This window comes from Dendrobium catenatum, unplaced genomic scaffold (genome assembly GCF_001605985.2).
Source record: "Dendrobium catenatum unplaced genomic scaffold, ASM160598v2 original_scaffold_171370, whole genome shotgun sequence".
Classification (NCBI taxonomy): Eukaryota; Viridiplantae; Streptophyta; class Magnoliopsida; order Asparagales; family Orchidaceae; genus Dendrobium; species Dendrobium catenatum.
Genome location: NW_021489792.1, coordinates 121,436 through 145,657, shown reverse-complemented (window position 1 = coordinate 145,657; position 24,222 = coordinate 121,436). Strand labels below are relative to the sequence as shown.

General features: G+C 35.3%; 2 protein-coding genes across 3 annotated transcripts in view; one reads left to right on the top strand and one right to left on the bottom strand.

The window, feature by feature from the left end:
- Nucleotides 1-7,295: 7,295 nt before the first annotated feature.
- Nucleotides 7,296-8,828, top strand: LOC110103740 (DNA topoisomerase 6 subunit A3). Its single transcript, XM_020832556.2, has one exon. The coding sequence runs from the start codon at nt 7,330-7,332 to the stop codon at nt 8,608-8,610; it is 1,281 nt and encodes a 426-aa protein (XP_020688215.1). The 5' UTR covers nt 7,296-7,329; the 3' UTR covers nt 8,611-8,828.
- Nucleotides 8,829-17,251: 8,423 nt separating this feature from the next.
- The window catches only part of LOC110103741 (pentatricopeptide repeat-containing protein At5g02830, chloroplastic), a 125,567-nt gene continuing 118,596 nt past the window's right edge, over nt 17,252-24,222 (bottom strand). For both annotated transcript variants that reach the window (XM_020832557.2, XM_028692315.1), the window contains one exon: nt 17,252-18,130. In XM_020832557.2, the coding sequence (XP_020688216.1) occupies nt 17,784-18,130 (347 nt within the window). In that variant the 3' untranslated portion in view covers nt 17,252-17,783. The remainder of the gene's footprint in view (nt 18,131-24,222) is intronic.

Below are 24,222 nucleotides of genomic sequence, written 5' to 3'. Positions count from 1 at the left end.
GAAAAAGAAAGTGTAGAACAACCTTCCTAATAAACTTTTAGATAATAATGTTAGAAATAATCATTGCTTCTATCCTAATAAGCAATACAGTTTTGTTTAACTTTAGAAATTGCACTCTTTCCCTGCAAAAGAAAGAATTTTTAGCTTTCCAACAAGATAATAATCAATAACTTTGAAACTAAAGTTGAAATCAACGCACTTAGCCTTCTAATATGAAATGGGGATACCTAAATATTTAATATAATTCTCAAAGAATAAGAAATTTCTCACTTGACAGAACACATCTTTTTCCAAGACATCTTTAGAGAAGAGAGCCATAACGTTTTTCTGAATAACATAAAGACCTACATTTATTTAATCTAGAAATATCTAGAAGCTTCTTGGATTACGATAGATAAAAAAAATAAAGCAGCATATCTGTTTTATTAATAAATAAGGAATATAACGAATTCCCACTTTAAAGCCTCAAAAAAGATCACCATAAATTCTATTATCTAACAAATTTGAAAAAGAGCATCCATCACAATTACAAATATGTAAGGAGATAAAGGACACCCAATGCCCAAATAGATAGAAGAGCTAAAAGAACCCTTATATATTATTGAGCGCAATTAATACTAATAGGAGTAAGTATCTTCTATACGAACACTTGATCCAACTAATAAATTTATTGAGAGAAACCTTTTTGATGCCATTCTTATGAAGCTAAAAATTCTCTAGAGACCCGTATCAAAGGCTTTTTGAATTAAACCAACATAGCACGAAATGCATTTAATTTTTGTTTTAAAATAAAACTTCTCAAAATGTTAGAAGCTATAATGTATTATCCAAGAAATCCTCTTTTTTGAATAACTAGATTGACCTTTGGAATGAATAATGATAGGCATAAGGGTAAATTGCATACGATAACCAAATTTTGCCCAGCTTTATTCGAGTTTTGCTAAAAAAAGTATTATTATAAAGAAATAGGCCTAATATCAAAAATTTGAGAAGATTATAAATACATTTAATGATAAGAGAAAATAGTCCATTTTAGCTTTTAGCCACTTTATTTATATAACCAATGGAAAAATAATGCGAGATAGCTTGTTACTAAAAGAAGGACCAACAATATCCCAAGCATTTTTAAAAAAAGCTCAAAAGTGTAACTCTAGTCCGGTTCTTTGCCAACACTGGGTATTGTGTAAAAGGACGGACGGTTCTTTGCCGCACTGGGGAGTGGTGATAAGAGTGTGTTGTAAAGGTTTCTCCGCCTTGCTGTGGGTGCAAAAGGAGAGTCACTATTGGTATTAGTGCAATACTCAGAGGGTGCCTCTGGGGAGTGGATGTAGGTCTGGTTATAGACCGAACCACTATAAATCTGGTGTCATTTACTTTACTGTTTTTTACGTTTCCACACTTTCTATTTCAGTTTTAAAAACTCTGTGGTTGAAAAACCTTTTTCTACAAAATTTAAAAGATATTTTATTTCGGTTCAATAATTTTCAAAAAGGGGTCTTAAATTTTAACTTTGTTTTTTAAACTACCAATTCACCCCTTTCTTGGTAGCCTTGTGACATTCACTTAGGCTTAACAACCTAATTACTAGACTCAACACCCTTCAACAAAGCAAGAGTGCCAAAGATGAGGATTGCTAAGGAGGCAGCCAAGTCATCTTCACAATTTTGTTTTTGGAATGGGGTTATCTACCCACTACCACTCCAAAGGGAGCACTTGGTGGTGTAACTAATCCCTCAGTGGAACTGAACAAGGCCATCCACCAGCATCGGGCCCACACTTTCTTTGCCCCACTGAATAGGTGAGACCATAGTAGAGGGGATTCAAACTCAAGATGGTAGATTCTCAACCATGCTCACCCACCAACCACACTAAACCTTAGTGGATCATTTTTCCTTCTAGCCTATAAAAACTTCACAACAATAGTGAAAATTTTACCCTAAACTTTTTTTATTAATTCATACAAATAAGAACATTTGTCATCAAGTTTGTTTATGAAAATAGCTATTAGTATAACTGACACTCTTCCCATTTTTTTGTAGAGAGAGAAGTTCCCATTTTTTAAATTTTTTTGTCCAGCTTTTTTTTGTCAAAGCTTTTACGCATGGTGGGGGATCCATCGACGATCGCTTCTTGTCACCGAAGCCCTTCCAATCAGACGCCTCCTCCTTCTTGTATTATTGGGTTACAAAGTTCCTTGGAAGATGGCCTTATTAAAAGTTCCATGGCTGGCCTGTTGATTATTAGAGAACCTCCTCCTATGATTTCAGAATCAAATTTTACTTTTATTTGGAAAGGTGAACAAGTTGATGTTGGTTCTAATGTTAAGACACCACTTACCCATGGTATTCATTCTCCATTGAAGGTACCTAATGATTTCGAGGCTTCTTCTTCATCTAGCATGAAGCTTTTTATCAATAGATTTTGCAATGTGAATAATAAGGAGATATCTTCTTCCAATAATGTGGTGAATGTTCAGTCAAATGATTGTGTTAATGTCCAAGAAGGGTTTTGCTATGATAAAAACTATCTGTGTAATGAGAAGAATAATAATGGTGAAGGTGTATTGACATCTGCTAATCCTTGGAAGAGACGTCCTAATATGAGGATTAATTTTATCAAGGATGATTCAATTCTATCTAAAGATTGGAAGGCCATTAGGTTACATGAGACCAGTGTTAAGTCTAATTCAGACAAATTACAGTTCTCTATAGTAGTGAAGGTTTTTAGAGAGAACATTCTAGTGTAGGTGATTGCAGATGAATTGCGTTGACAATGGTTGCAATTTAGGAAGTTCCACCTGACCATTCTAGGGTTAGGATGGATTTTATGTTCGTTCTTTTTATATAAAGCGATGGAAAATGTTTTGCCAGGGGGTTCATGGTTTGTAAGAGGACATATAGTGGGATTAGAGAAGTGGACACCTTAATTTTCTGTCTTCCTTAAAAGGATTGATATCTCCTATTTGGGTGAGGATGCCTCATCTACCTCTAGTTTGTTGGGATGAGATTAATTTCTTGAGAATTGCATCTATAATTGGGCGTGCTATTTGGATAGATGGTAATATGTTTCAATGGGGAAGAAGAGAGTATGTGAGGGTTTGTGTGCGAGTTGCACTTTATGAACAGCTTTCGATGGGGGTTTGGTTGGAGGGGTCTAATGGACATTATTTTCAAAGGCTGGAATTCGAAAAAATTTCCACATTTTGTTTTAAATTTGGGAAGATTGGTCATTTAATCAATGATTGTTTGGTGGAAAGGAATTCTGGTGCTCATGATCATTTGATGAATTCTTCATCAAAAGATGTTACTATAGAGAAGCCTAAGCCATTGGTATAGGATAAAGGAACTTCGTATGGTCTATGGATTCATGTTAATTATGGTAGGAAAAGAAATTTTTCTACCAATGTGAAAACTGATTAGAAGAAAGTTGGTCAATCTATTCTAGCTTTTGTAAAGAAAGTTTAGCAAAATCTTATGAGTGGATCTAGATTGGTAGTAAGGCAAGTTGCAGGAGTAGTTAATGATGAGTTATTTGTTTCACATTGTAAGCATGTGTCACATAATGATGAGTTGTTGGTGTCTAATAAGGAAGAATAGGGAGCTCTAGAGAAAGGAGATGGTGTTGATGAAATTGATCTGATTAATCTTGGTAGTTATATAGTCCAAGAGATGGAGACTTTTGACCAACCTGTTGTTGGTATGGAATTATTATATATGAATTTGCCTTTGCAACCTGATGTTAATTTGTTTTCAGTTCTAGATAATGTCATGGAGGGTGACTGTGTTAAGATTAAGGAACACTGTGGTGTTTCAAATGTTCTTAATAAATAAGATGGTAAAGTTGTTGAGGAGGTGGAAGGAAATTTTGGTTTTATTAATGGATTGGATGGTGGTAATTTGGGGGTGGCCAAGTGTAAACTTTAGAAAGAGCATAAATTATTTGGTAAAGTGAGTGTGCTTTCCCGTAGTAGAAAAGGAGATGTTATGAACAAAAAGGGTGGTGGGAGTTGTTCCACCTTCAAAGGTAAATGAATTCAATTATTTATTGGAATTGTAGGGGGGCTAAGAAGGGTGCGGCCTCTCGGTATCTGAAGGTGATTGTGAAGGACCATTGTTCTTTTTTAGTTGGCTTGGTTGAAACAAAGATTTTATTTATGAACAAGTTTGAGTTCAAGAAGTTTATTGGTGATAAGTGCGAGTTTTTTCTCTATCCTGCTGATGGTTTATTTGGGGGTATTATAATTTTTTGGAGGTCGGATATTGCTTCTTTTTTAGTCTGAGAAGCATCTTCTCAAGTAGTTGTGGGCGAGCTTAATATTGTGAATAAAGTAGTGTGGATGTTAGCCACGGTTTATGAGAGTATTGATTGTTACAAGAGGAGGAGTTTGTGGAACAGTTTGGAGGTGCTATCAGATAGAAATATTCCTGCAATTATTGGAGGTGACTTGAATTGTATGTTGTCTCAATATGATAAAAGAGGTGGTAAGAAGTTCATCATTTCTCAAGGTCCTCAAGATATGCTTACATTTATGAGAAATTTTGATTTTCATGAGATTGGAATGGTTGGTCTTAAGTATACTTGTTGTAATAACAAAAGAGGAGGAGCTAGTATTTTGGAGAGATTGAACCATTGTATTCTTAACTCTGCTACTTTAAGAATAGTTAAGTTGGTTGTGGTTAGGCATTTGGCCATAGTAGTTTTGGACCAATACCCTATCATGCTGAAAGTTTTTTCCTCTAATTTCCAGAAGTGCAGGAAAGTGATGTTTGATGATGTATGGGTTACGTATCCTACTTCATTTTCTATTGTATATCATTCTTGGAAGAAGGCTATGAAGGGTGACATTGTTGATGGTTTGAATAGGAAGTTCAAGAGGGCTCTAAAGGCTTTGTTCTTTTAGAGCAAAGCTAAGCACAAAAATTTGCAGAACCTTAAAGAAGATCTGAAGAAAGAAGTTCTAGATTTATAAGAAGAAGAAGCCAGATCTGGTGGTCTTTTGGATTAGAGATTGGTTCTGTTAAAGTCAAAGGTTACTGAGCTCAATGTTACCCTCGCTCGACTTAGTACTTGGTGGAATCAAAGTGCTAAAATATAATGTTTGAAAGAAGGTGATTCATACTCAAAATTCTTTCATTCTTATGCTATGGCTAGAAGGAATGGAAATTGGATTAGTCAAGTGAAAGATATTAATGGGGTTTTGGTTAAAGTGTAGGGTAAAGTGGAAGGTATTTTCTTTGAATTTTTTAAAGAATAATGGAGGAACTGTGGATGCAATCTGGGAGGTTGGCCTTCTCTGTCATCAAAACTTGATGTTGCTGACATATTATTTCTTGAGAAGGAGTTCTCTAAAGAAGGATTGGAGATTGTTATAAATCAGCTGAAGACTAATAAATCTTCTGGTAATTATGGAATAACTTATTCCTTTATTAAATCTTATTGGCCTTTTATCACAGAGGATGTTTGGATGGCGATCAGCTTGTTCTTTAATTCTGGAAAGCTCTGTCCTCAGTGGAAGGAGACTAATGTGGTGTTGACCCCAAAGGTGAAGAATCCTTTGAATCTTTCAAATTATCATCCTATAAGTCTTTGCAATTCTACTTATAAAATTGTGGCTAGAATGTTCTTAAATAAGATGTATCTTCTTTTCCCATATATCATTTCAGAAGTTCAATATGCTTTTGTAAAAGGAAGATCTATGTCGGATCATATTTTATTGGCCCAAGAATTATTTAATAAATTTAGATCTTCTAAATCGAAAAAAGGGTTGGATGGCTTTTAAGATTGATATGGAACAAGCATACGATATAATGAGTTGTTCTACTCTCTATCAGGTACTAGATTGCTTCGACTTTCCAAGGCGTTTCTCTAATCTTATTATGGAGTGTGTTGTTAAACCTATGTTCTCTATTATGATTAATGGTCATAATTCTGAATGGATTGAGGCTAGAAGTGGGTTTAGGCAAGGGTGTCCATTATCCCCTTACCTATTTATTTTATGCTCTCAATTGTTATCTGAGGCATTGCTCAAAATGGTGGGAGTGTTGGTATCAAGGTAGCTAGAATGTTCTGAAGCTGAAGGAAATTTTCGGACAAGACCTGGTGGATATGATTTTATCTGTTCCTATTAATTCTGAATTGGGAGGAGATCTGATGGAGCTACTTTAAAAGTGTTCGGTTAAATCCATTACATCAATAACATTGGAAAGATTTAATGAAGGTAGTATGGAAGATAATAGCTGGAGTGGGATGAAGAAACTGAATTTAAGGCCTTGAGTTAATTTGTTTTGGTGGCGTTTGAGCATAAATGCTATCCCATCAAATCATTTCCTAGTGTACACAAGGATGTCTGATTTTGTTGGATGCCCGAGAGGTTGTGCTACTGATGAAGATTATGAACATATTGCAGTGAAGTATATTAAAATCTATCAAGTTTTTAATAATCATTCCAAGTGGGTCTGTTCTATGCCAACTTTCAATAGTCTTATTTCCTCAGAGGCAGCTTGCTAATACTAATCTGTTTGTTGGAAATCTATATTGTTCAATGGTTTTTTTTGTTGGAAGGGAAGAAGTAAGATTACTCATGGCAAAATGGATGATTCTTCAACTTATATAGCAGCTAATTCTTTCAGTCATGTGGTGGCTTCTTTTCATGCAAATTCTATTTGGGAGAACTGGGATGCTAATCAGCTGTGCATGCTGTTTCGATTTTCTTTGCGTCCTCCCCCTCCAGGATGGATTAAGGCAAATGTGGATGCTTCCTTGACTAGCACAAACAAAGCTGGCGTCTTCAGAGATTGTAAAGGAAAATTTTTATGTGCTTTTGGTTTTAGTTCTATATATTGAGATTGCTCACAAGTGGAAATTTTATCAGTTCTTGCCTTGAGGAACTATATTCAAGATTGGATGTTTGATGCAAAGAAATTGTTATAGAAGGTGATAACTTTAATGTTATCAATTATTTTCAAAGATTAATGAATAAGGCTATGGATAAAGAAGATTTCCATAATCCGAAAGATTTGAGGTTCCTTAATGATTTTAAGCAGGTTGTCTTTTATTTTTATAATAGAGAATGTAATAGATTAGCAGATTTCTATGCTAATTTAGCACCTGTTTTAGATTTCTTTTGGAGTGATAATATTCTTAATAATATTCCTCCTTCATTTATGAGTATGTTAAAAAAAGAATGTGATTGTAATTAGTTACTTGTAGTAATAAATTGTTTTATGAATTTTCTAAAAAAAAAAAAGTAAATAAAATAGCTGTTAGTCCAGAACCCTACTCTCGTTCCTCCCTCCCTCCCGCCCTCTGTCACTATTAGCTGTTCCCACTATGTCAGAGAAGAAGCGCCGTCGTGGCGAAGCAGGACCCTCGGCTACCGGCAAGAAATCCCGGCCATCCTCCCGCGCCGATGAGCTACGTAAGCAGCTCAAGTCCGATGCCGACATCCTCGAATCCATCCGCAGGATGTCAGCCGCTTCTAAATCGTCCACCTTCAAAACCCTAACCCTCTCCGATCTCAACCTATCGTCCGCTTGCCGCGAAGTCTCAGATCGAGACTCCTCCTCCGTTCTACTCTCCATCGAAAGGGCCGCCCTCGACGCTGCTCGATCCATCCTCTCCGGCTCCGGTTTCTCCTTCGACATACCCTCCCGGTCCTCCTCTAACCAGCTCTACGTCCCCGAGCTAGACCGCATCGTCCTTCGCGACAAAACATCCGCACGCATATTCGCCAATCTATCTACCGTCAGAAAGGCCACCATCACTGCCCGCGTTCTCTCCCTCGTCTACGCAGTCCTCCGTCGCAATATCCATGTCACTAAGCGTGATCTCTTCTACACCGATGTCAAGCTCTTCCAAGACCAGAGTCACTCCGACGCCGTCCTAGACGATGTCTCGTGTATGCTCGGCTGTACCCGCTCCTCACTGCACGTCGTCGCCTCAGAGAAGGGCGTCGTCGTTGGCCGACTCATTTTCTACGACGATGGTGACAGAATAGACTGTACCAAAATGGGCATAGGCGGCAAAGCCATCCCTCCCAACATCGACCGTGTCGGTGATCTAGAGAGCGACGCCCTCTTTATCCTACTTGTTGAGAAAGACGCCGCGTTTATGCGTCTCGCCGAGGACCGGTTCTACAATCGGTTCCCCTGCATCATCGTCACCGCCAAGGGCCAGCCTGACGTGGCCACCAGGCTCTTCCTCAAACGCATGAAGACTGAGCTAAAGTTACCAGTTCTTGCTCTCGTTGATAGTGATCCCTACGGGCTTAAGATCCTCTCTGTCTACATGTGCGGATCGAAGAACATGTCATATGATAGCTCGAACCTGACCACGCCGGATATCAAATGGCTGGGGATTCGGCCGAGCGACCTTGACAAGTACCAGGTGCCAGAGCAGTGCCGACTGCCGATGACTGATCAAGATGTGAAGGCTGGAAAGGACCTTCTTGAAGAGGATTTTGTGAAGAGGAATGAGGGATGGGTGAAGGAGCTTGAGATGATGGTGAAGACAAGACAGAAAGCTGAAATTCAGGCTCTTAGTTCCTTTGGATTTCAGTATCTTTCTGAGGTCTATTTGCCTTTAAAGATACAACAGCAGGACTGGTTATGATCTTCAGAGGTGTAATGGTTAGTTCTGATCTTTCTTGCGGCTCTTTTTCGCTGTCATGGTTTGAAAATTTATATTTCTGGAATATATATCTATATCTCGCCCCTCAGATTTTGTTATGTGTGCTATTTGGGTCTTTGTATCTGATTTGTATAACAGTATAAGATTCTTATTATTCTGATGTTAATGTTAATGAATATTACCAATTTTGAACTGTTTAATTTTTTTTGTTTTATTCAATGCCTCCTTGGTGGATTCGCATTCGTTGTGGTTGCATAGATTAGCGTGAGGAAACTATGACCTTCATATTTTTGTTCTATGCTAGTAACTCTGCGTTTGTTGACACCAAATGTTTTAGAAGTGTTGAAAACCACTGAAATACATAAATATTTTTATTCTTTAATCCATGTTGAATTTTGAAGATAATTTGTCATTAACTCCTTATCCTGCTAGAATTATTGTCTGGGAAAAAAATTATCCAGAGAGCAAAAACTGAGGACAGGTAAAAGAAGAAAACTCAACATAGAAGGGCTGGGTGTGGCCTAGTTATCTTGGTAAATACCAGATGCTGGAACTGTGCTGGTTGCTAATGACTGTTGAGGAAGGACCTCTTTCAGATTGCATCATAGAAATGTCATTTTTTAAATCACCATAAAAAGAATAATGTATCAAGATGAGCTTAAAAATTAATAAATTTATTTTGAAATTAATGCAATACAAATTTTTACATGTAGCACTAATTTTAAAATAAATTCAATAATATTTAAATACATCTTGATATAATTTGTATATTTTTTAATAACAACTATTTTGGCGTCTAAGCCGCTCAAGAATAAGAAGAAATTTCTGTCTCACTCTATTCTTCCTCTGGCACCCTCATTTTTAGCTTTGAGAAGGCATTGTAGAGCCATGCCAGTAGAATTGAATTGAACTGTTAGAAACATATGAAAAAGTATAGACCATTCATAAAATGAATTGTTGCTCTCCTTTAATGACAAGGCATTTCTATTTCGCTGTTGATGAATTATTGTGAATGACATGCCTTAGGATTGAATCTTTTGTTTGCTATTTGGTTCGATTATACTAGGGAGTTGAAATCGATTGGATTAGTGATGTTGGGAGTAGGGCTGTAAATATACAGAGTTGAGCTTAGGAGTTTGCATGAGCTCGAGCTTGTTTATGAAACCATAATCAAACTCAAAATTGGGCTTGATTTGAATATTTGTAGGAATGTTCAAGGTCATTTTATTTAATATGTTGGTTGTTTAAATTTGTCTTAAGCTTGACTCGTTAGCTAACCAAAATAGACTCTATCGAACCTATTAACAAACAATACCATCGAATAGCTTGTTAGTTAACTTAGGAAATCCTGTTGAGCTTATTAATAAGTAGCCTATTGAGCTTAAAAAAATAGACTTTAATTGAATGAATTATTAAATAAACAAGCATTTTAGTGAGCTTAAACAAGTAGTTTTTATTCGCAAACAAAAATAATCTAATATATAATCATAATCACATTTTAAATAAATTATAATCGAATATTAAATGAGCATGCAATCTAGTTTTAATCGTGCTTTTTACCCAGTTTGTTTGCAAGCTTTAAATAATATTATTCATGATCATAAATGAATAAAATATTGAGCTATTCAATTTTGTTCATTTATCAATCAAGTATTTATAAAAGTGATGAGGACATCCGACAGTGGAGAGTTTATCAGAGAAGAGGCCGGAGATCTACGACCACAATTACACCGCTTTATTTATGAGATATTGTTTGTATTTGATTTATTATTGTATCTTTTTCGATTTTATCCTCACTTGAGGGAGTAGGTTTATGTGACCCCATGGGGCACTTTTGTCTTTTGGATTTTCTATTTTATTTGCCTATTTATAGCCCCCTCCTTTCCTTATGAGGGATGATGATTATGAAGAAAATTTCATGCACTTGTGTTTTGGTGAGTTCGAGAGCTCTTGTGAGAGTTTGAAGTCCCTAGGTGAGGGCAACGTATTACCCATCAACCGTAGGAAGCGTCCAGGCTTGTTGTCCACCTCTTCCATCACCCTCCTCCCCTCTCTTCTCCTTAAACCGCCGGCCCCATCCTCCCATCTCCCTCTCTTGACCGAACCCCCACATCACCAAACCCTAGGCCGACCCCCTCCACCTCTCCCCTTTTCTCCCTTGGCCGAACTCCACCTAAACCCTAGCCTGAAGCCCCTCCTTCCTCCTAGCCACCGGCCCAGAACTACCCACCTCCTCCTTCAAGTCGCCATCCCCCCAAACCTCCTATTCCCCTCCTTGCCGTCGGCCCAAACCCCAGACCCCTCCCCTAGCCGCCGGCCACACCCCACCCCTCTTTTGGAACCCTAATTTTCAAACACCTCCTAATTACTTTCCAAATCTAGTGCCTAATAATTTTGGGAAAGTTAAAGAATTTAATCCCAATCTAATTCAAATTCGAAATCTCTTTCTATTTGAAGAGTTGAGTTATATTAGGAAAGTTGCCTTATTTATGCCAATTCAAATTTAATTGACGAGTTGATTTAAATCCTATTCCATTAACAAGTGGACAAGTTTTGGCAAGTCTCTTAATTCCCCAAATCCCCTCCCCTATCCAAGGCATGGCTGGCCCCTCCCCTCCTTTCCCTCTTTATTTGGGGAATTCAAATTCAAACTTCCCCATCATCTCCACCCATTAAATCTGAAATTAAATTTCAGATTTTGAATTGCCTCCTTTTATCAACACACAAAAATATGGAACTATTTTCCCCTCTCCCTCCTCTATGACCTGCCCCCACTACCTCCACCTCTTCACTTTGAATTAGTCCTACTAACCTCTTCCCCTGAACATCAATTCCGAAGGATTTTCATCTCGCAAAGTTGTTGTCCAGATTTCCTGGACATATTAAAGTTGTTATCCAGAAATTTCAGCAAAGGCCGGTTGCTGTCCTGCTATCCGTAAATCCTTTGTTTGCTGTCCAGAAGTTCTTCAACCTATTCTCACTTCTTACAGAGTCTAGAATCTGAGGATTCTAAATTTGAAAACTTTCCTTATGAAATTTGGATGTAAAATTATCATCTCCTTCTCGTTCATATATCCCATCTTTGGATGCCATGTTTATGAATCAATATTTGATTACATTGTTTTCATTATTTCAGGTTTAAAGTCATGTATAGTGTGCCTTTTTTACCATCACATACTCTCATTATAGTATACCCTTTATTTCGTTTCGAGTGCCAGTCTTAAAGGTCAAGTTTGGAGATCAAATTCCTGTTCTCAGTTTATGAATCTTTCACATAGTCTTATTAGTTATTAGCAGTTTTGATATTAATGTTGCTAATGCTTAAGGGCATATCATCAATAAGGTAAAATTTCATGTGACTTTTTGTAGAGTTGTTGGACTAAAGCTCTTTATGTGGCGAAATTATTCTGTGCGAACGCCGAACGTCGTCCAGAGCCCAATGAAAATGCGCCATGTTACCTCCTGCTCGGTACCACAACTCAATACTGCTCGGTACCGGATGATGTGGCGGCACCTGATTCGTCTCTGGACGGTAAGGTGTGTCCGATGTCCGCATAGAATAATCTCTCCTTTACGTGGAGTAGAGTGAAGATATTTGAGGACTTCCTCATATTATCTATCTTGAACTCTTCCATTGTAGCATTTTGTCTCACCCTATGACAGCCTGTTTAGATCAGCATGTGGTGAATAGGGAAACACTTTATTAAATTGTTACATAACATCATTTTTACTAAAATAAAATTTATTATGATGATTATTCCAATTAGCACTTTACAATATTATCTAGAACGAAAGCAATTTGAACAATATTCTAAATATCCATTTATCTACAGAATGCTAAAACAATTTTAAGATTCTATATAAATAAAAAAAAAATTATGTAAATCATAATGGACATATTTGCTAAAACTCTAACTTATTATAAAATTATACACAAAAATATGTGCGCCCAAAATATCAAAAACTAACTTTTATTCGGGGTCTATCTTTTGTCTTTTCCCTTACTTAAAATGCTATTTAACATAATAGAGTACGAGTAAAAAGAAATTTAGCAAGATAAACAATTCATATACTACAATTTCAAGCCTTTATATCACTGCGTGGGGTCGGCTATATAAATCCTTTTCTCATTGTATCATGTTAAGAGTCAAATTCTCATTTAAATATAATAAAGAAAGATCATTTTTAATATTTTCTAACCAATTTTTTTTAGTTCTACCTCTACCTTTTTTAACATAAGTCAAATATAATATATCTACTTTTCTAATCGGGTCATTGGAAGGCTGTAGTTTTATGTGACCAAACCATCTAAGGCGATTCTCTCTAATCTTATCTTAGAGCTACTCCAACCTTTTCATGTATATACTCATTTCATATCCTATCTCTAATAGTAAAGCCACTCATCCACCTGAGCATTCTCATCTCTTCAACAGTTGACTTAATATTATGCTTTTCTTTTAATGGCCAACATTCTGCATCATAAAGTATTGCAGGTCTCACAACCATCTTATAGAATTTTCTCTTAAGTTTGAGGGGGGCTTTTCTATCACATAGTAAGCCCGATGGATTCCTCTATTTCAACCATCCAACTTGAATTTCACTAATAATATCACCATCTATTTCACCATCACTTTAAACAATAGACCCAAGATATATAAAACATGTACACTTATTAATGACTTGATCGCTTAAAGTCACAATCCCCCACCAGATCTATTACTACTAAAATTTTACTCCATATATTAAGTTTTAGATCCTACTCAAACAAAAACCTTTGGACTCTAAGGCTGACATCCATAATTCAAGTTTAACTTCAACTCCCTCTCTAGTTTCATCAACAAGAAAATATTATCAGCAAAAGGCATACGCCAGGGTACAACCTCTTGCAAATTTCTAGTGAAAACATCCATACTTAAGAAACAAAGATATGGGCTTAAGGTTAATCCTTGATGTAATCTAACTGAAATAGGAAAATATTGGTCAAACCACCTTGTGTTTGAATACAAGTAACAACTCTTGCATACATATCCTTAATGACTTGAATATAAGCATTATTAGCCTTTTTCTTTTCTAGAACTCTCCATAACACTTCCCTTGGAATTTTATCACATGCTTTATCTAAATCAATAAATATCATATGTAGATCCTCCTTATTCTCTCTATATTTCTCCATCAAACCTCTAAATAAATGTTTAGCTTACATAATAAACCTACCCGACATGAATACTAATTGATTTTTAGAAACATTAATATCACCCCATAGTTTTTAAAGTATGATACATTATCTTAATTCCTCTATAATCTGCACAATCTTGTGAATCTTCTTTTTTTTCTTAAAAATAGTAATCAACAAACACTTTCTCCACTTATCTGACATTTTTTAGTCTTCAAAATAATTTTAAAAACTTTAGTGAGTCAAGAAATTCCGTAATCTCTTAAGCATTTCCACACCTCTATTTGAATATCATCGGGTCCAACAACTTTACTTTTCCACACTTCTTTTTTTTAAAGCTTCTCTAACTTCAATTTTACTATTGCGCTGATAAAAATAAATTTTTTTTATTTTCATTTAGGGTGCTAAGGTCAATAAAGTCAATCGTATTCTCACAATCTTTATTGAAAAATATAGCAAATATCTCATCCACCTTTGTTAAATATCCTCTTCTAATAAACACACTTTTTGATCTTCATCCTTACTTAATACACTTTATTTGAATTAAATTTTTACTACGCCTATCTCTTTATTTCGCTAACTTATACATATATCTTTTGACCTACTTAGTAACTAATCTATTATATAAATCATTAAAAGTTAAAATCTTTGGATCACATATTGCTTTCTTAAACTTCTAATAAGCCTCTTTATATATTTCTCAATTATTAGAATTTTTACTTTTAAACTAATTTTTATAACAATTTTCTTTTATTTTTTATCTTTTCTTATCCATTTTGATTTCACCACCAACTATTTTTATTATTAGGAGATTTTTTTTTTGATACTCCAAATACATCTTTTATAACTTTCTTAATATCACTAGCTATTTTTTTCATATAACATTAGCTTCCTCAAGCCAAGATAAACAATTCAAATAAACAAACAAAAAAAAAATTATAAGATTTTACTTTTACTAATATAGTAAATTATTCATCTAAATATGATACCTTGAATTTTCATATATAGAATGCTTGAATTAACATTTGATGTACTTCATAAGCAAAATATTCTATTTCGACCAAGCTTTAGATAAACATGTAAGTTTTAAGCATTAATTATACAATATCACATTGTTAACTAATAATTTATAAATTTCTTTTGTTGATCACATAAATCACATACAATTCTTCTTTTAGCTATCGAATATATATCATCTATATGGGCGTAATTCATTCGACTAACGTAATATGAAAGCTACATGTCGAGATCACTTTGGCTTCCTTATGAGCTCGCCTCTATTACCCCTACCCGTCAAAGTCAATATAAACATCTTAAATAAAAAAACGGACATTTTTAAAATAAATTTCTTTCAAAATTTTTTAGTTGGAAATAATATGAAGAAAGAAAAAATTAGAAATGATGACGGTCGCTATTTTAAACAATGATTGGCTCTGGTGAGGTGGCGGGCGATCGAGCTGGCGGACGAGGTGGAATTGAGCTGGCGGAGTGAGGTGGAATCAAGCTGGCAAGGAGTGGGTGCAAGTAATCATCAACTCTTACAAGTCGTTGGATCTCTAAATGACTCGTCGGTTCTCCATAATGTTTATTTTAAAAACTTATTTTGGCATAAATTTTAGAGTAAAAATGGTTAAAATTTTTTAAGCAAAATAAAATTAAAAAACAGGACAAATTAAAAAAAAAGAAACAAATATATAATAAAAAAAAAAACAATTGGGATTAATAAAAAATGAAAAAAAAAACAAGAGAAATAAACAAAATAAAAAAAAAATAAAAAAAGAAAAATAGTGCAATACCCAAACCTTTAAAAAAAAATAAAACAGAAAAGAAAAAAAAAGAATAAAAAATAAAAACAAAAAACAATGCAATGAAAAAGAATAAACAAAATAAAAAATAAAAATAAAAAAAATTAAAAAAAATGGCCAGTCGTTCAATGAGTTAACGACTGATCATTTCTTTTTTTTTTTTTTAAATATATTTTTTGCGTTTTTATTTTTATTTTTACTTTTTATTTGTTCTAATCTTTTTATTTTCGTTGTTTCTAGTTTTTTTTTTTTTTGAATTTTTTTTTCATTTTTTATTTTTTTTTGATAATTGTTTACTTTTTTATCATATGTTCACCTTTTTTTTCCATTTTTTTTTGTTATTTTTATTTTTCATTTTTTACTCACCCCAACTATTTTTTCAGTATATATATTCGTTTATGTTTTTTAATTTTTCCTATTTTTTTATTTCTTCATTTTTTATTTTTATTTTATTTAAAAAAATTTAAATCATTTTTTACTTAAAAAATTGTGCCAAAATTGTGACACTGTTTGGAGAGCTCTCAACTAAATGCACCACAGTCTTGGAGAGCTCAGAACTAAGTGCACCACTCAGTCCTTGCCAACTCAATTCCACCTAGCCCAGCCAACTCAACCGCCGGCCACCTCACCAAACCAATCGTGGCCTGAGAATTTCCAAGGAAATTCATTTCTAAAAATTTGTCCATTAAAAAACCACACTTAGGCCTTTTGATGATCTCACCTTTGTCGCCCTACATGTACAAGTCTTATTACCATCTGTCCATAAGCATAATCTTTCTAAAGCACTTTTATTTAAATTTATTGTTAAAGCATCTAGATGCATACATGACATTTTCATAATATAATTTTATATTCGTGTAGTTTTAAAATTAAATAAAAAAAAACTTTATATTCAAATTTTGAAGGCAGATAATGCAATTAACATTGAAATAAATTGCTTTCTAAAGATTAAGGCTTCGTTTGGGACGGCTTTTTTATTACTTTCTAAAATGGAGTTTTAATACAATTTTTTTTATTTTTGTACTGAAACTCCGTTTTAGAAAGCAATGAAAAAACCGTCCCAAACAAAGCCTAAAATTGTTATCTTATCGAACTGAGGGTGCCAATAATCCTACCCCGAATAAACTGTCTCATTGTTAACACAATTTTTCTGTTGGAACCTCAATATTAGCTTTGGTACCAAATGGGATTTAAATGATTGTGAGAAGGAACAATGAGTGAGAAATGAAAGTGCAATAATTAAGGGCTTGTTTGAAGTATTTTTTTTTATTTAAGAACATGTTTGTTTAGTGTTTTTTATTTAACTATTTTTTAATTTTTGAATAAATCAGGTTATTTAAAAAATATATAAAATAATTTTGAGTATTTAAAAAAATTATTAACATCTTGCAAATTAAATAAAAAGAAAAGACAAAAAGTGATTCGAAATGACCTCTAAACAGGGAGGACAATTTCGAGTATTTAATTTGAAAATATTAATTTGCTTGTGTGGAATAGAAAAATAATTCAACATGACAACTTAATAAGATTTCCCTAAAAAAAAAATTTTGAAGCACATGCAATAGAATAAATATAACAAAAGTTGATATTTATAATTATCCAAAAAAAAAAAACTCCTAAATTTATTTATTTTGAAATCTGCACATATCTTCTAAAGTAAAATTTTGGGGTCCACCAACTAGAAATTAATATTCATTTCAGTTGTACAATTATCAAACCGAATACATAATAAACTTCTGTGGAGTTGTCATACCTTTGGCCTCCCCTCATCTATACGAAAAATTATTCTATGCGGAGTTTGGACTTCAATGAAAATGCGTCACGTCCGATACCGAGCTCGGTATCGACCGAGGCACCACTCGGTACTTAAGCGTAAACCGTACGGTTCTCTCATCCGGTGTCCGCACAGAATAATCACTCCTTATCTATACAGCTGAAAAAGGCTTCATCTGCTATAAATGGAGATATCAGCTTGTTATTGTTCTACTGCAGCTGAATTAAGACTCCACTACTGGAAGTTCTACACATTGCCTGAATGCCTGATGCCAAAAATACGCATCACAAGCTGTGAAAACAACCCCATAAATGGGATTATTCCAACAACAAGTTTTTACTGAAATTGTTACAGATATAAACTGTACAGGTATATATAAAAATGGAGATCTTAGAAATTCTCATCAATTGATTGCTGAGCGATGCCTGCCAAGGAAGATGTAAGTTCTGTTGAACCAAATCTTAGTAACTTCTTTTCTTTGCAGCCATTGATAAATTGATTCCTTGGTAATTTTTAATAATCCTGAGTAGTGTGGTCTCCTTGCCTCATATTTATCTTCAGCGAAGGTGGAGTTCTTTACGACCATAGAGAGGTTTAAATCAGGTTTATGCCCAGTAACAACATGAAGGCCCAACTCACCTTGCAAAACTCTTATGATTGCTTGCTTAATCTCATGCTCAGTACCTGTAGAGCATGTTAATTCATCGCCGACCCCTACGATAATGATCATGTCATCTTGAATGATTTTTCCTGAATAAAAAAAAAAAAAAAATATAGTGTCAATAAAAATTTTACAGGAGAAATTTTGTTCCTGATGATTTACAAACTTCTACATTCAATCATTAATAATTGAAATGGAGAAAGCCCAGGAATTTTCTTACTTGAAGTTTTCATAACAAAATAGAAAAATTAGTTATTATGTATAAACAAATTCATACAAACTTGACAAAATTCTGCATTATTTCTTGCATAATGAAGTCTCTGGAAAAAACTAATTAATTATTGATTTATAAAGTACAATATAGTAACCTACTTAAATATAGAAAACCCAAGAAATTATTGCTTGACTTTGCTCCTAAATTTCTTTCCTTCTCTCCTTTTTTTTCTTCTTGGCCCATTCTTCAATCTTATCCAAGATAGATTATAGCAGCCCAAATAAACATTATGCATTAAGAGAAAGGGAAATTTTTAGATCAAAATATTCGGATCAAAATTTAATTAGAATGTGTTTCATAACCATTAAATTTGCTTTGAAAAATATAATATATGATTAATCAATCAACATTTAGTATAAAAATAAATCAAATGCACTCATACTAAAATAAATGAAATGAACATAAAAAGATTTTGACCAAAATTTAATACGGATATTCTAACCCAATTTTTTTTCCTTAAAAGGAACATGTTCAGTGACTTTACTAAGATCATCATGCCACAACTCTAACTGCTCGGCTAATCATGCCTACCACATGCAGCTTATAAACTCTGAGATATGTTTAGTGCCCAAATTTTCATTAGCCAACTCCTAACCATTAATGGCTGACTTTACAACCAGGTCAGCTAGCCCACAGATCGACCATCCAAACAAATGGACATAGGGATTGAATATATTGAGGATGACCTTCAGGTTTTTCCCAACACGAATGACCAGCAGGCTATACAGATAAATATCCAACCGCCAACTTAAAACTACGAAAACAACCGTCAATGCCTTCACTTCTGAATAAAAAAAAAGGCATGCCTTCGCTTGTGGGCTCAAAAAATTCCATTATGAGCACTCCCGGCCTCTCTGCGTCATCATGTATCTTTTCTTTATTTATAACGATGACAAGAGTTTTAACAAGATTAGGTTCTGAGTGAATTTTTTCAGAAAGCAGATTGAGTTTTAGATAAGACACTACCCAGAGATTTCGCCCTCATTTTGTGAGGACTTTATGATCTGAGTTCTGGTTTCTTATAGGCGCAAGCCCCTATAGTTAATTACCCCTCCTGATAGCAAGAGAGAACTTTCGATTAAGGCTAGTTATTAAAGCGATCACATAGGTTAAAAAACCCAGCGTATAATAGCAACAATTTTAGGGTTTGAATTTAAGATTTGCATTTATCATCATGATTTAGAAATTATCATCACAAACTAAAAACAGATGGTGGGGGGAATGAAGACGAGCCCGATCAAGATCCCATGGTTCCGTCGTCCCGGTCTGTCATGTTCCGTGGTCTACTTAGTCAGAGGAGGTAGTCGACTCAACCTGACAAAAAGCATCTTGTCGGCAGCCATGGGTTACTTCGTCTAAGAATACCTTGTAGATCTGGGTTGGCATTTGTCTAAGGGGATAAATCAGAATCCACCTTAGCTAACAGAGGGCTTTATCCCTATCAAATATACCCTACGATTCATAACTCAAGGGTTTGAAGCCTTTAGGGAACATACGGGCTTTGGCCGTGATCGTAATATAACGGTGCCATTTCGTGGCAAAACCACCCGATCAGAGGGCATGTGCCACGTCTCTGTTGGCAAGAGACTATTTGAGGATGAACTTTAGCGATACACCCGACACGCATTCGCTCTTTGTGAGCTGAAATTATTTTCAAATTTATCACCCCCGACAAGCGGTTGTGGGAGGTGGATGGGTTTTAAATTTAAGTTTTATGTAATAGATTTTATTTTAGGGATTCTTGATTTTATTGGATTTGAGATTTGACTACTCCGGTTGAAAATTTCTGTCAACGCGGCCATCATCGGGGCAACGTTAAAGTCACTAGCATTTTCGTAGGGATTTGGTATGTATTTTGTAATTCAAGTCGTTTTGACTCCAGCCCTTTCGTGGAGTAGGATGAAACTTGAATTTAGACCCGCGCAGTATTCTCGAATCGTTAGATTTAAGATTCAGGTGTGACGATCGGAGCACATGCGGGTGATAGCGTTTGACCCTGCGCAGCATTTTCGGACATTTGGATTGTAACTTTACAAGTTGACCGGAGCACATGCAGGGATGTATTTTAGTTTAAGGGATCATATCTAATACATAAGGGGTATTTTAAAATATTTAAATATGACCCATTTAAATAAGTGATTTTATTTAGAAGCCCAAAATTCCATTTAAGGGCCTACGAACGCCTTCAGTCCGCTTGCACACACGTTGCGGATCCGGTGGCATTGAGTTTTATCTGCTGCTTTGTACAGGTAGATTGTTATGCACTACTTGTTGCTTTCTGCATGTGAATTGTAGTGCACTAACAGATCTCCTGCTATAATTCATGGAAGCCTGCAGTTGTTGTATGTTGTTTATCATTATTTGTAAGGAATCAGTGTATTCGATTGACATTGTATGGAGATTGACTGCACGGGTGTCGTAACCTCCATTACTTGTTGTCGATTAACACTCATAGGTTTGTTGTTATTGTGGCGAATCTCTCATTAATGCCAACAGGTGTTCGTGTCTACATAATCCTTCTTGTACTTTCTTGTTGGTAATACATTGGATATATGATGGATCTCCTACAATAGTTCGTAGGAGCTCGTACGTACTTTCTAGAAGCTTGACTGATGTTGACTATGAGAACATATTTGCAATTATTATATATCCCCTGTTATCATTTGTAAAAGTTTGATGTATTTTTCTGTAGGCCAACATATAATGTTGATGTATTACATTCACTGCTCATCTCTCTATATGTGTTGGTTGGCGAATTGTTTGGAGAGCTCTTTGTTGCTAGTGTTGTTTGAGAGCTACTAGAGAGTTTTGTGTTTTTGTGCTTGAGTCAATCTGTAGCCCTTTGGAGAATTGTCAATTTGAGAGTTTGTATATAGATTGGACTAATGGAAAACATTGATTTCTTGCATTTTATTTCAATTGCATCAATTAATTATGTTGATTAATTAAATGAATTCTAAATTTAAAATTAAGTTTCAATTTAAAATCAATTTTTCAGTTGGTTAGTTTAGATTTTAAGTGTATTTTAAAATTATTTAATTAGTTTAAATTAAAGTTCCGATTAAGGCTCGATTGATTTTAATTTAGGTTAAAGTTTAAATTGTTTTGTGAATTTATTTAACTATTTAAATTTAGTTATTCAATTTTAGTTTAGTTGAATTTAATAATTCTAAAAGCTTCAAGTTTTCCTGATTTCTATTAACCAATTCAACTGATTAATTCAAAGCCTAGTTATTCATTGGATTTATTAATTTTAAATCATTTTAATTTGTTCAGTTAAGTTAATTAGTCGGTTTACTTATTTGATTACATTATTAAATTGATTTTATTTTCTGATTTCAATATTAATTAACCTTAAAGTTAACTGTTTTAGTTAAATCAGAATTACAATTCAATTTATTGTATTATTTTTAATTTTAAGTTTGAATTGATTAGAGTTAGTTATTAAATTTTATTTTAAATCATTTTAAATTCAATATTTAATCAAGTTTTAATTTGAATTATCCAAATTTGCAAGTCATGTGTTTCCAACTTTCCCAAAAATTCACAAGTCCAATATTTTCGGAGAAATTTCGGTAGCCTTCCAACGTCCCCTCCCCGGCGCCGGGAGGTAAGGAGGGCATTTGCCCTTTTGGCTCGACTCGACCGGATCAAATCGACGGTGAGGAGATTGGGTCTTCAAGTCTTCAATCCCTCCGTCGGATTAACTCGATGACCGAGAGCTTCAGTGGACCTAATCAAACCCCGGGACTTCCTTCAAAATCTTCAATTTGATTTCGTACCTGTTTGCAAATCCTTTTTTTTATTTTATTAATTAATATTGCAATTATTTTTAAATTAAATGATCATTTAGGCATTTTTCAATATTCCCAAAAATTTGACTAAGTCTCAAATTTTTGAGAAAATTTCGGCAACCTTCCGGCGTCCCCTCCCCCGGCGCCAGGAGGTAAGGAGGGCATTTGCCCTTTTGGCTCGACTCGACCGGATCAAATCGATGGCAAGGAGATTGGAAGAGTAGTGTCTGCGCTCCCTCGTTGGCGTCGGGTTGGACTCGATGGAAGCAAAGCGGAGGCGGGAGCAGGAGGTCGGCGGGAGCTTGTGCAGACGATTGGAATCGGCCGGAACAGGCGGCTGGTGGCTGACGGTTTGGATCAGTAGCCGGTGTGGCTAGAGCGCGACGGTCGGAGGCGGAGAAGAGGCAGAGGTCGGCATCTGGTCCGGAGTTCGACGGGAGCCGAGAGGTGAGTTCAGATCTTCCTTTTCTCCTTCTCTCTATGTGCGATTCTGAGAACATGAGAGTAAAATGGAGGGAGGCCTCGTTTTTGTGTCGAGGGAGGAGGTTGTGGGGCATTTACTAAGCGTGTTTGAGATCGTGGGTGGTTTTGGTCCGATCGTGAGCTTGCGTGGCTGAGATAGCAAGAAGTTACAGGTCAACATCACTTTTGAATAATAAAAAGGCAAGCTACCATTTAAAAATATAAACACATGAAAAATATGGAATCCTGATAGATGCTGGAGAAGTATTAAATCATCAGTTATATTTCATTTTTTCAATCCTTATAATTCCTACCACCATCAATCTCAGCGCTTCCTAGAGCATCGACACTCCCCATGTGGTAGCCGGTTGGGCCAATTCAATCGAGGGTCTAGTGGAAATAATTAAAGAGTCAAACAGGCAGTCGAGCGAGTAGCAAAGCACACAAGAGGGCAAGTAAAGCCTCACGGCCAGCAAGTTGTGACTCCTCGTATCATGACTAAAATTGAATTCTCTTGATTAGGAAGAATCAAAGGTAGGGGAGAGGAAGCTTTTGGGCCAGTCACGTGGGGATTTTCGTGTTCGATGCATAGGGAGAAAAGTAATTGGTGCAGTAGAGTTATGTAAATTTTTATGTGTTTGATGGAAGAAAAAAAAAGAGGAGTCTATGCGTTTGATCGAAAATCGTCTCTGTTAATCGTCCCGTACCGTACACTTCGTACAGTACGAATAGTTCAATTCAGTTCATCATCTTGTACGATACAAATATCGTCCGGGACGAATAGTTAAAAAAACCACGGTTTCGTCTGGTACGATCTATGGGACGACAAAATTCGTCTGTAGTTTGTACAGTACGAATGACAGTCATTAATAAACCATGATTTAATTGCCTGATTACGGGGGATAATTTTGGCAAGATTTCAAGTAATCGTACAGTAGGATTAATATCGTACAGTACGATTAGTTCAACAGATCAAATTCAAAACCTTACCTAAATTATGCTTGCGGCTAGGATTTTTAGATGGAAACAAATCATACAGTACGATCACATCATACAGTACGATTAGTTCACAAACTAATCATTCAGAATTAGCTGTTAAGCCTGAGTTTTTTTTTTTTTTAAACATAAACAGAACATAACGAGATTAATAATAGCATATCATAGAAAAAAAGCATAGGCAACTTAAAAATAACATAGCATACTCACAACAAGAACATAGAACTTCTCTCCCTTTTGACATCACCAAAAAGAGGAGTATACACAAACCGATAAGTAAAGCAATACAAGAGGGAGAAATATACAACAAAACAAGCAAAAGCAACTACTAGTCGGGATCTAGATCAGGTGGTGATGGTGGGGGTGGTGGCTAATAGTACTGATGGATGGACGCAAATTAATTTTCTATCGAGGTGAAGCGTTTGCCAAACCATCGCATATCATCTTCATATTGTCATTGTTGTTGGTCAATGTGGTAGTCTAGCCGAGTTTTAAGGCGATCGAGCGGCTGAATAATATCGTCCTGAGGGTAGGTAGGGTAGGCAGGTGTAGGTTGTGGTATCAGTGGTGGTGGAGGTCCTTCTGCAGGAGCAGCTTCCCCTTCATCAAAATCCGGATTAGCATGCTCTTGTCCCCGATGGAAAAGAATACGGAA

Bases quoted from the DNA above. Each gene is read 5' to 3' on its own strand.
- LOC110103740 (XM_020832556.2), top strand. From the start codon at position 7,330: ATGTCAGAGAAGAAGCGCCGTCGTGGCGAAGCAGGACCCTCGGCTACC.